Below are 12,206 nucleotides of genomic sequence, written 5' to 3'. Positions count from 1 at the left end.
CTTCCTGGTTTTTGCTTTTTTCTTTCTCTCTTTCTCTTTCTTTCTCTCTTTCTTTCTTTCTTTCATTCTTTCTTTCTTTCATCTTTCTTTTTTTGATGGCTAATATTTCCTCAAAAGCTTTAATCACATAAGAAATGTACAAAATATAAATTCTTAATTTAAACCAGGTCCCAGTCCATGGCAGGAAGCTCTTTAAAGAATATTTCCTTTTTTGACATTAGGCCATACAGGCTACAGCAGCCAGGAATGCTGCATGCCTTGTTTTGAAGTGAGAGGATCAGATGGCCAGGTACCAGAAAGAATGTGCAGAATGCACCACCTTAAAATGTTACTGTGCTCTGTGGGATCACTGTGGGCCTAAAGTCAATCAAATAATTATAATTGTATTATACAACTGACACCTTCTTTTATTTAATTGGCAACACATGCTGTTTTGAACTCCTTTCTGCCAGGCCCACTAATGCTTAACTACCTGCCTAACACAGGGTTTTATAACACCAAGAGCTTCTCATCATTTTTGGCTAGTTTCCTTTCTCTCATATTTATTTATTTAATTTCTTTTTTAAAAAATGTGGTACTGGGTATTAAATCCAGGGCCTTACATTTATCTTCTTCCTCAGCACTTTTTAAAATTTAGTTCTATCTACCTATGTGACATCTACCCACTTAATTATTTGTTGTGGTACTAGGGATTGGGCTGTATCTCCAGACCTCTAAAAAAAATATTTTTGAATCAGGGTATTGTTAAGTCACTAAGTGGCCCAGGATGGACCCAAACTTTCAGTCCTCCTGCTTCAACCTCCCAGGGTGCTATGATTATAGTTACCTGTCACCATTCATAGCTCCAGAACAGTTTTTATTCTGATCACAGCGTATTTACCTGCCACACTCACTGTTCCTAAAGTTTGTGAAAAATTTGAGAGGAGAAATAACTCCAAAAGCAAACAGATTAGAAGGGCAAATTGGAATTGATTAGGCAACAACCGGGTCCTCTTTCAACAGTAACAAAGAATTGAAAATGGGGGTGTGCCGTCTACAAAAATTCTAGGGACACATGGAGAAATCAGTGCAAAGTATGGTTTTTGTTTGTTCTTTGTTGTTATTATCTGTTTGTTTTTTTCTAGTCTTGAGGGATTGAACCCAGAAACTTCACAATCACTTATATCTCCAGCCCCCCTCCCTTTTTAAAAATTTGAGACAGGATCTCAGTAAGTTCTCCAGATTGATATGGAATCTTCAATCCTCCTGCTTCATCATTCTCCCGAAGTTCTGGGGTTTCAGTTGTGTACCACAATGCTTGGCTAAAGAGGAGTTTTAAAACATAAAGAAAAGAAACCCCAGTGAAACTTCAAAGCAAGGCTCACTAGCATCAAGAGCTCATTAGACAAGCTGGAATTATTTCTTTGATGGACACAGCCATTGCATGGCAACTGCCCTAGTTTATTTGAAATACTGCACAAGAAATTCCTGAGATAAGCTTGTTAAGAATGAGCAGGACATACATATTTCAGAAATGCACATCAAGGGCATCTTTATGGACATCTCTGTTTCCATTTGGTTAGAGTTTTGGCATAAACGAGTCCATTTTGCATCATTAACTTCCGCTGGCTAGGCAGAAACGATGCAGAGAGAAAGGGATAGGATGTGGGGTGACCTTCTTGAGTGTGTTCTCCTCCCAACACCTCATATATTAGCAGTCTGGAAGCTCACTGAACCTCATTTCCAAGAGGTTTATAGAGCTCGATCTCCAGTCTCCACCATCCCATGCTTCCTGGAGGTAAGTGTGGCTGAAAGTTCCCACTCTAAGAATTTGGGTTTTTGGTAATCTAAGACTATTAAAGTAAGACTATTTAAGCATATTAAAGTATTTGGGATTTAGCTCAGTGGCATAGCACCTACCTGGCAAACGCAAGGTCATGAGTTTGATCCCCAGTACCAAAAAAATAATAATAATAAAAAGACTGTTAGGGATCCTACCCAAGCCACCTCATTACCATAAACTCAGGAATGATTCAAAGGTGCTTGTATAAGTAACAAACATGTTCCTATGCTCAGGAAATGCAGGAGTTCTCCATCACAGGCATGAGGAACAAAAACTAAATATACTTTCTATTACACCTGTGTCACTAGCTCTTGAATGTGCCAAGGAGAGAATTCTCTTCCCCTCCTTCCTTCTCACTCCAAATACACACATACAGACATGCTATCCCAAGGAAAAACCTTCTTATGTGCAAATTTAGGTTCCATGGTCAGAGGCCTGGGAATCAACAGGAGACACATTAAAGGAGAAATGAGTTCTATTCTTAACTTGTGGGAAGATTAGGAAGAGTAGGCTCACTGAACAGCTAGAGATGGGAATCCTATGGCAACAATAGGGCAAGGAGAAGAAGGGGAGAGGGTTTGCATGCGAAAACAAATGCACATTTGGCAAAGATAAATATCTTCAAGAGGTGTGTAAGAGTGAAAGGGAAAATGGTACAGGAGAAATTATTCTTTTTAAAAATGTATTCTTTTGAAACTGCCTATCTCTGTAACTGCTTCAGGGCTCTGTAATTACTTTCTTGACCTCTGTAACCATGACAGTGTAATAGAACATGCAATATGCTTGATTGTACCACTGTATCAAGCTTCCTGAACTGATAGTCATTAATCTAACTATGTAGCCAGTGATCTTACCCTGCTAGCTGATCAGAAGAGCTGCCAGGCTGTCCTGTCTCCCCTTTCTACCTACTTTGTACCTCCTGCTGGTGCATCACATAAAAGTCCTGGATCACCAGAGATCGAGGCCTGATAATCTGAGAATGATCCCGATCAGTGCTCGTTGACATAAATAAAACTGCCTCCAAATTCTAGGTGTCATTTTGGTGTTTCTGCTCCCCACTGGTGCCACAAAAGAAATTCCCAATAATCAAGAGTAGAGAAAAGTTGAGTTTGTTGATCCACTGCAAGAGAAGACTGTGCTGTCCGGGCTAACAGCTGGGGGTTTTATATTTGATTTTAGTGGGTGAGGTGAGAACATCATCTCCAGTGACTTCATCAGGTCCTGTTGGTTCCACTGTCCATCCATCTCAGACCGAGGGCAAGTTTTTTTGAAGACTGAGAACAGTAATATTTTCTTCAGTAGGGTTCAGTACTCCTGACAGTGTTTAAAAACAAAATAAAAGCAAAGAGTCCTTCTCAATAGCATTAGATAGCAAATGGGTATAGGTCAATTAGAGTTAGCAATCAAGGGGTCAGAATTATATGCACAGACATATACAGTTGTACCTGAAAGAGGCTTTTGGTGTTACATTGGCAAGGGAGGAAATGGTATTCTTTAAGACATGCTTACAAAGTCAAGTTAATTTTCTACAAGACATCACTCAGCTGACCTTGAAAAATAAAGGTAAAATAACCGTGATTCCATACAAAATAGAAGGTTGAGACAGGATAGGGATCCTCATGAGGACAAGACAAAGATTCTCAGGTCTTAACCCGTGATCTCTCTTCCACTAAAAGCAGAGGCATCTTAGTTCCTGTCCTCCCTTCCAAACACTATGTATAGAATGTGCTTTTTTTCTTCCTCTGCTCTTTAATTTCAAGAACCAGGAGCCCTGTAACAGCAGTGCTCATCACCAAATAAAGTAGGATAAAAGGGATATAAAAAGGAAATTAAAAAATCATATTCTTTAAATTGTGTGTTTAAGAAAACCTGTGAGGAGCCAGGCATGGCGGCACACACCTGTGATCTTACCACTGAGGAGGCTGAAGCAGGAGGATTGTCACCAGACTGAGGCCAGCCTGGGCCAGTCTGCGCTACACAGTGAGACTCAGAAAACAAAAACAAAAACAAAAAAAGAAAGAAAACAGAACGGAAGGAAGGAAGAGAAGAAAAGAGACAGAAAGAAAAAAAAAAAGAGAAGAAATGGAACAAAGAGGTGACAGCAAGGGAGAGGGGGAAGAGGAGGAAGTAAAAAGAATTAAGATGTGAGCTCCCTCTAGCAGCATGTGTTCTAACGTGAGAATTAAGAGGCTGCATGTCCCACCTCTCCATGGTGGGTGTAACCGTTATGTACCACAAAAATGTACAAATAAAACTAAAAATTCTCAATTAGGAAAATAAAGCAACTTTTACAAAGCAAGAGAAAACAGAAACAAAGAGAAACTTCCTAAAGACAAAAAGTTACCCAAGGCTACAATGCCTTTTCCCTTCCAGGAAACACTGAAAACACTAAAAGCTTTTCTAAGAATCTTAAAGACGCAGTGAGTCTGTAAATCGGAGCCTGTACTTTTCACCTGTACACTGAGCTTCCTCCCACAGACACTCCTCTTCAAAAGCGCAGCACTCTGAAGTGGCCAGTGTACTTCTAAACTTCTAAACATGTGAATGGTTTAGTCTGACCTGCCCCACCAAGTGTGCAGCCTGGCAGACAGACAGCAGAAACGTACACCTAGTCCACCGTCTGGGGACACCTGAAGATCACAGCCCTCAGCCACGGACCATGGTGCTTCTTTTTTTTTTCTTTTTTCTTTTTTTTTTTTTTTTTTGTCTTTTTCTTTTTTATCGGTACCAGGGATCGAACTCACGACTGCCTGCTTGCAAGGCAGGGTGGTGCTTCCATTTTGAGGGCCTGTACTCCATTCTTTCTGGATGTGTTCTGTTAAAATTCTGACTAATAAACCTTTTACATCTCTCACTGCTGACATGTCTTAGAAATTCTTTTTCTGTGATAGAAGTCTGCAAACTCACAACCTACTCATAGGTGGGGTGAAGCGAGGTTCCCAGCTCCTCCTTGGGCGACCTTCTCATGTCCCACCCAATGACATAAGGACAAGAAGAGGGCATAGCCATATCCTACAATAGGAGGAAATCCCCTGTCACACAAGAAAAATGTCTCAGAAAACACTATATTTGTGATCCAATGGAAAATTACCATCTGATAGCCTACCCTAGTGATGCCTTTATTTTGGGGGATGATGGTACAGGAGTTGCATTTCAAATATATTTTTTAGTTTTTCTTTTTTTTTTTGGTAAACAAATGATCAATGAGTCGTGCAACATCTTAAGGTACCTTTAAAAGCTATATCCGTGTTTTCAATGGCCAGTCTGATTTGTCTGTCAGAATGGTGCCCCGTTCTGTTTTTCTTCCTTCACTATGAAGTTCCTTCTCATTTTTCCTAATTAAAGATTTTGCCTGTAAATCGATGCCATTACCTCAATTTTAACTTCTAACATCACTGAAGCAAGTTCCCACGTGCAGCCTGAGTCAAATTCAAATAAGGTTTATTTTCACAGTTGTCTTGGACTATCTCCAGCCTGGGGACTCCTTTGGAGGGAACCAGTGGTGGTTATTTATATTTTGGGGAGGCTGTGCTTTAGTCAGATAAGGGAAGTTCTGTAAGATTTCTCCCTGTATCTCCTGTCATCCAAATGTTTTCAAGTTAGTCTTACGTATAGACACACACACGTGCTCACATCCACACATTTCTCCCATTGCCAGCTATTAACACCGTCTAGCTCTGCTTTTCTGTTTGTTTCCAAAGGGAAAAGAAATGAGAGTGAGTTTGGAGATGAACCACATCCTCCAGGGCAAATGAAGCAAAGGTTTCTTTGTTGTGGTCAGGGAAGAAGTGAGCGCTGGTCTTTAAGCAGCAGGTATAAGGGTCTTAAGGTGTGTGCATGTTTATCGACTAGCAAAAAATTAAGAGAAAAAGAGGAAAAATAAATAATCCCATAGCACAGTCCTTTTAGATTCCTGTAGATCTGTTCTTTATTATAATGAACACATGAAACATCTTTCAGTCAGGGAGCGTAAATGAGTGTTTGCAAACTAACAAATTTTTAGTACCTTGACTTATTGGGATTATTGAAATATTTGAAGAAAAAGGAAACTTTCTAATATTTCTCGATCTTAAAAGACACAAACGTAACAATGCCAAGGAACAGAGAATTCTCATTTGACAGCACGTTAGTCACAAATTTTTAATGGTTTCCCCAGCAACTGACTTAGGAAAGTAACAGAAGGAAGACATTTTCAAAGCACTCCAAGTGGTAGCACAAAAGATGCCCTCAATACGCATCTAGTTGAACTGGAATTTGTCTTACCTTTTCCACTAAATAGTCTCAGCAAATTCTTTAACTTCAAGCTTCTACATACAAAGGCATTATTAAAGAACTTCTGGGGAAGCTGGGGAGCTGAGGCCACAGGAGGTGAGATTCAGCGCAAGGGCGTGGGCCTGGGGAGTCTTTAAGACCATCACTCCCAGTGGTTAAGTGCCCGCCCAGCTTCCAGACACACTGGACTAGGCTCAGCATGTTTCTGGGGCCTAACTAGGCCACGTCCAGCGACCTTCTTTGAACCCAGGGAGTGAGGCCACATGAGGTGAGTTCCAGCACCTCAGTGCTAGCCCAGGGAGAGCTTTGGACCATCACCCACAGTGGTTAGGAGCCTGCCCAGCTTCCTGGAACAACAGAGGTGGCTTGGGGGGTCCTGTGGGCCTAGCAACCTCCATTCAGTCCCAGGAGCCAAGGGCATAGGAGGCGATTTCCAACATGCCCAGGGGAAGCTTGGAACCTAGGATCCTAGTTCCAGAGTCCTCCTTTCCCCGCTGAAGCAGTGCAGGGCTTTCCTGTGCTAAAGCTGTCCCTCCCAGGCCAGAGAACTAGGGCATCCCAGCTGCACCATTGTCGGTTTACTCAGCGCTACAATGCACCCAGCTGTAGCTCCCTTTCTCTAATAAAACAGTACATATTTCAAAGATTTGATTGTGACACAAAGGAATCTATTAGAAAGAATTTTCTCATGCCCTCTTTGAACCAGTTTCTCAGTCTGAAGGGGGAAGGGTTTAAATTCACTTGCTGTTCACCAGAAAGAGTCAGATTTAAATGTCTTCTTCTTCCCCAGGAAGCAGTCACAGAAATAGATGCTGGGTGACTATCACTGTGTTTTATTGAAAGAAGCAGTTAAAGAGTCAATACGGGGCCCACACACCACCCACTCCTCAGCCCCAAGACCATGCAGGAGCAGGACACAGGCGAGGGGAGTTTGTGTGTGTTGGACAGGAGCCTTAAAGGCAGTAATTTCCTTTGGGGCAAGGAAAGAAGAGGGGAAAGGCAGGTGCTGAAATGATGACCAGGGGTGGGGTAGGCATCTTGCTGCTCTGGCTTAGGTGGAGGGCTACACAGAATTGTCAAAGTGAACAGGCACATACGGTTTCCCCTCACAGGCCACGATGATGCTCTTCTGCGCCTGGCTGGTGCGGTATGAACAGTTGGGGAACTTGGAGCCGCTCGTCAGGCGGCACTCTGTGATGTGCATGCTGGAGTAGCTCTGGTAGCAGTTGGTCTGCCCGTTCTTGCAGGAGACATTTCTCTGGGAGCAGACAGCCTGCACCTCTGCCAGGGGCTCATGCACAAAGGTGTTCAGTGACTTGCAGCGGTCCTTTGTCATCTCCCGTTTCTTCATCATTTCATTGCAGTAATTAGCATTGCTGCTAGAGGAACCGCCTGAGTCCACATGCTGCCGCTCAAACTTCATAGCCGAGCTTTCTGCGCCCAGGGAAGGTTGTACCCACCCCAGTCCCAGCAGCACCAGGACAAGCAGTGGGAACAGGACAAGGCACTTCTCCATGGTGACCTTGGTGTCCTGGGAGAGCCTACATGGGAAAAGGAAATGGAAGCAAGAGCGTGCCTTGACCAATTAAACTCTGGCTCCCTTCTGCTACTTCCCAGGATACAGTCACCCTTTCCGGAAAGGCATGTCTTTTCCGGAAAGGTTTTCCAAGTGATTACACACTCGTGCACATGTTTCTCTAAGTGCATTGCACTCGTACTAGTTAACAGAAGTTATCCTCCCCGTTAGGGGAGGATAGATGATTTAATGTCATCTAAAATTCTGGCAGGGTCACATATGAATCTTGGATTTTCTTCCACCTAAAATAAATTTGAAAAATAAAATACATTTCCCCCAGTATTCAAACAGCTCATCAGAAAATCATTCTTAACAAACTGTGAAGCAATTATGGCAGATTTTATCACTAAGCTATCGCAGTGATATTCAGGATGATGGGCGACAGACACAATTGTCTTAGTGCACAAAGAAAACTCAGTGCAGTGTCTGGCATCCTAAAGGGGTTCTACTGTATGCCAAAGAGATAGCCCGGCTTTTCTCACCTTTGGGGCTCTCCTGTAGCCCATCACTTTCTGCAGTTGCACTTGCCCGTTCCTACCCAGCCCCTTACCCCCTCTTCCCCAGCAAATGGTTCCCTGTTCCAAGTATTTTTGCTGTTAGTGAGAGCCAAGCTTTTTCAGTGCACCAGCCTCCTTAGCTTCCTTTTCTCCAGCCCTCCTGAGACCTGAGACTACTTACCTGGGTCTCTAGAAAGGAAGATCAGTTTCTGCACTCAGTCCTGGGAGCAAGGTCTTTATATAGATTGCAAAGGGATTTGGCTATCAAGAAAGGTGGGAGGAGTATTTTGGTTTCCAATCAGATAAAAAGAAAAACATTGTGTGGAAAGGGTAGGGAATGGCCCAAGCAAACACCTGTTCAGGCTTTCTGGGGAGAGAGGGAATCTACCTGCAGATCTCTCTCCCACATGAACCTCATCTGTCTGCTGATGACAGGCAGTGCAGAGAAAGCCACTACAGCTCGGGCACCCAAGCCACATACACTCAACAAAGTCCTGTGACTCTGTCTGCTATTTCACTTGGGGCAGGTGAAGGGGCAGGTCAAGGTGATTGTGGCAAGGGAAGCCCTCCCTCCTCAGGCGCCTTGAAATGCTTTTTGCCAGAGTTCCACATCTCCGAGCAGCACCTCTGCTGGGAGGAAAGAGAGGAACTGGAGTTCTCTGCCTTCAGCCAGAAGCTCTCCCAGACCTGGAGAAGGGAGAGTGTCTGGACTGGGAGGACAAAGAGGGATCTAGGGTGGGTCTACTCACCACTTTCCACCCCCTCCATGCCTTCCCTGAGCATTGCACATGCTTGGACAATTTTTAATCAATGACACTGACCCTATCAGTCAGACCTGGATGAGGGAATGAAACATAAACTAAAATATATAATTTTATATTGTTATATACATATAAAATATATATATATAATTTTATATTGTTACTTTTATTATATATTATTTTTTAGTGAAAACAAAGTTTCATAACAAAATGTTAGGTGAATAACAATAGTTAACACATTGCATATTGTTATCTTCAAAGTAATTACTTAGAGTATAAGATATGGTTATAAAAATTCTGATTGATATTAGCATGGACCTTCCTTTGCAATGAACAAAGGGACAGTAATCGTATAGCTACCGTGCCTTTTTCTCCCTTTCCCTTCCTTCGTTTCCCCTTACCCTACTCTTAGTTCCTTTTTCCTTTTAAACAATTACCTCCATCATCATCATCATCATCATCATCATCATCATCATTATTATTATTATTATTATCTTAGCCAGCATAATTACAACTTAGAAAGAGACTTATTTTTTCTGAGAAAAATCTTTGGTACATAGAAAAAGAAATATAGAAATATTCTTCCATGTTCTGAATTCAAATTGCCTCAGTCCAAACCCTGGTTCAGCACAGTATGAGCTAAGCAATTCACAGACATTTATTTCCGTGTTCCTCGGTTTCTTCTTTTCTGCAATGAAGATGTTGTATACTTCTTAGGTTTGTTGTTTGGTGGAGATAAAGTAAGATGTGTGAGAGCTCAAGAGAGCCTAGTGGGTCCTGGCTCTGGATGTGCCCGTGGCTGGCCAGATACCTCCAAAGGGTCTGTTTGAATGGCATCTTTGAATTCTTCCTGAAGGGAGTGGAGTCCAGAAATGCCACACGTTTGTTTTGCTAAAACCCTGAGCTGAAGTTAGCAGTCTTTCTTGAAGTCTCAGGGAGGAAAGAGAGAGTAAGAAGACCACAGGGGAACCTTGGGTGGGAAGAACAAAATTCTTTCAGGAAACTCAAGGTAGCATTGCTATGTGGTTTCCAACTGTAATGAAACTCACTTCCTGTGTATGTGGAGTTGGACGTGGCATTGGGGTAAGGAGGGTGAGTCGTGACACTACCTTAGCTGCGTGGTTACTGTAGTCCACGCAGCTCCCCAGGCTTGCAAAACCAGAAATTATAAACAGGTTCAAGTAAAGCAAACATAATCTCTTCAAGTGCAAAATGCATTTGTAATCTAAAACAAGGGCTCGTTCACAAACTGGGCAAATGTTTCACCAAAGTGCAGCAAAATTAAGGCTTTTATAATGAAAAGGAGCAATCTTTTGGGAAGACAAGCACAATCAAGGTAAATTCAGTGATTTGAAAGTGAGATTGTTAAATTTTCTAAATCCAGGCAATCATGTTTCTGGTGAAGGTTGCAGAGAATTGTTAGATTCTAGAACATTGTTAACTCTGGCAGGTTCTGTTCCTGGTGTCTTGTAACCACTTAATCCTCTCAGAAAAATATCTAGAGTTCAGAAAGGCATTATTTTTTTATTATTCTGGAAGCCATTTCAATTTTTATGGTATCAGCCACCACCTCAGCATAGTCTCAGATCCTCAGATTGTTCTTCCCTCATCTTGAATGGATTTGTGCATGCGTTCACTATAACAGTGGGGTATAGAGGTAAATAATTTGCCCAAATTATGCTTGGTGATGCAGTTCGGGTTAGTCAGTTGGACCCTAATACAAAGAATGTGCTCACTGTTCAGATGACTGAATGATATGTGAGCACTGAAAACCTGGGGCGCTAACTGTTATGAGATGTTCAGCTTCTCAGGAGTAAGAGAATGATCAAAGGAGGAGACTGAGAAACTGCACTATTGGACAGTGGCCAGACCATATATAAAAGCATGTATGAGGAACTCTGACCCACAAGCTCTACCAGTAAGTTCAAGACGCTGATCTACTCCCTGTGGAAAACACAGGATACCAAACAATGGCCCCTGTATCAACTGACTCAAAATAGCTAGTTTTTGGTTAATAACTGAAAACTTGCCTGATTTTTCTTTTTTCTTTGTCAGCTAAGGACTAAGCAGAGGAGGCCAAATATGTGTCTTAACAGTCACATAGGATGTGGTGCTTCCACTTAGACAGATCTGCCTGCAGCTTCCCATGTAGCCACCTCCATCAGGGCACACCTGAAGCCTCCCTTTGCCCTGGACAGTGGTCCCACCTTCCCTGTCTTCGCCTCTGCTCCACATTCAAGTATTCAAGTATTCAGAGCAGGCTCTGAATAAGAGGCTTTGCTTGCTCTCTGAGGGAGGCTTTGTGCATTTCACGAGAGTTTTAAGTGATCAAAGAAGGGAATATATATGTATAATGTGAAGATATTTCACAGGAAATCTCAGGCAAACTCAGGGATGCTCTGTCAGGAGGCTCAGCACAGCCCCACAAACATGTAAATGTGGGCACACACACCCAATCCCAGTGCACACCCATCCCTGAGGTGCTCACACATGTAATAGGTGTGGTTCCTTGTGAAACCCAGGAATTGGAGAAGCAGAGAAAAATTAAAATAGAATAAGATAGAAAAGTTAGGGATCCAAAGGGAGATGACCAGTGATTGAAAAGTGTGAAAAACAAGAAAAAATGTGGAAAAATGCCAGAGACACCCAAAGCCAGTGCTGCCCCATCTTTCCCACCCTTGCTGTTTATATCACAGAGGCCTGCATAAGAAAGAGTTAAAGTCAAGGCAGCGTTTCTCAGGTCCTCCAGTTCCCACCATAAATCCCCCATGTGACTCTAAATACAGGATTTAGCGTTGTTTAAAGGTTGATTATACGGGGAGTGGAAGGGACTAACTGGGGTGAAGGTTTGGTAGCAAACAGTGCCTTTCCCCACTTCTAATTACTGCTTCTCCTCAGCAGGACACTCAGTCCTGGCCGGCAGGGCCCTCTTCCCTGCCTCTTCTGCATCTGTACCACACTGTGCCTAACGCTGAGATGTGGGGGACCAGAAAGCAGAACGGCCAGGGCAAAGAGGAGCGGGGCCAGTCACATGCCTACTTCATAATGTCTCTCCATAGGAGAGCAGATCGTTTCTCCTTCTTCCCTCTGTTGGCCACCAATGCAAAGAGAATTTAGGGCAGATATACTTAAGGATTGATTCTCGGTCATATGCAAGAGAGTATGTCAGAGTCTGAGGGTATTTACAGGCATGTGAAGGTTGGGGTGCAGTTTTAGCAGAAGCACACTTTATCTGCAGGTCTCAGCCTCTTTCCTTAGCAGCTCCCCATACAGCTACT

The 12,206-nt window shown here is 42.8% G+C and overlaps 1 protein-coding gene across 1 annotated transcript; it reads right to left on the bottom strand.

The window, feature by feature from the left end:
* Positions 1–5,725: 5,725 nt before the first annotated feature.
* LOC100716938 (ribonuclease pancreatic A-like) lies at positions 5,726–8,406 on the bottom strand. Its single transcript, XM_063236631.1, has 2 exons — positions 8,349–8,406; positions 5,726–7,635 (listed from the first exon to the last, which is right to left on the bottom strand). The coding sequence occupies exon 2, from the start codon at positions 7,608–7,610 to the stop codon at positions 7,158–7,160; it is 453 nt and encodes a 150-aa protein (XP_063092701.1). The 5' UTR covers positions 7,611–7,635; positions 8,349–8,406; the 3' UTR covers positions 5,726–7,157.
* Positions 8,407–12,206: the final 3,800 nt, after the last annotated feature.

The sequence above is a fragment of the Cavia porcellus genome, unplaced genomic scaffold (genome assembly GCF_034190915.1).
Source record: "Cavia porcellus strain 051 isolate PalLab524CR breed Dunkin Hartley unplaced genomic scaffold, mCavPor4.1 scaffold_26, whole genome shotgun sequence".
In the NCBI taxonomy this organism is placed as follows: domain Eukaryota; kingdom Metazoa; phylum Chordata; class Mammalia; order Rodentia; family Caviidae; genus Cavia; species Cavia porcellus.
This window is presented reverse-complemented; position numbering and strand designations above follow the sequence as displayed.

Coding starts and splice junctions, on each gene's coding strand:
- LOC100716938 (XM_063236631.1), bottom strand. CDS start 7,610: ATGGAGAAGTGCCTTGTCCTGTTCCCACTGCTTGTCCTGGTGCTGCTG.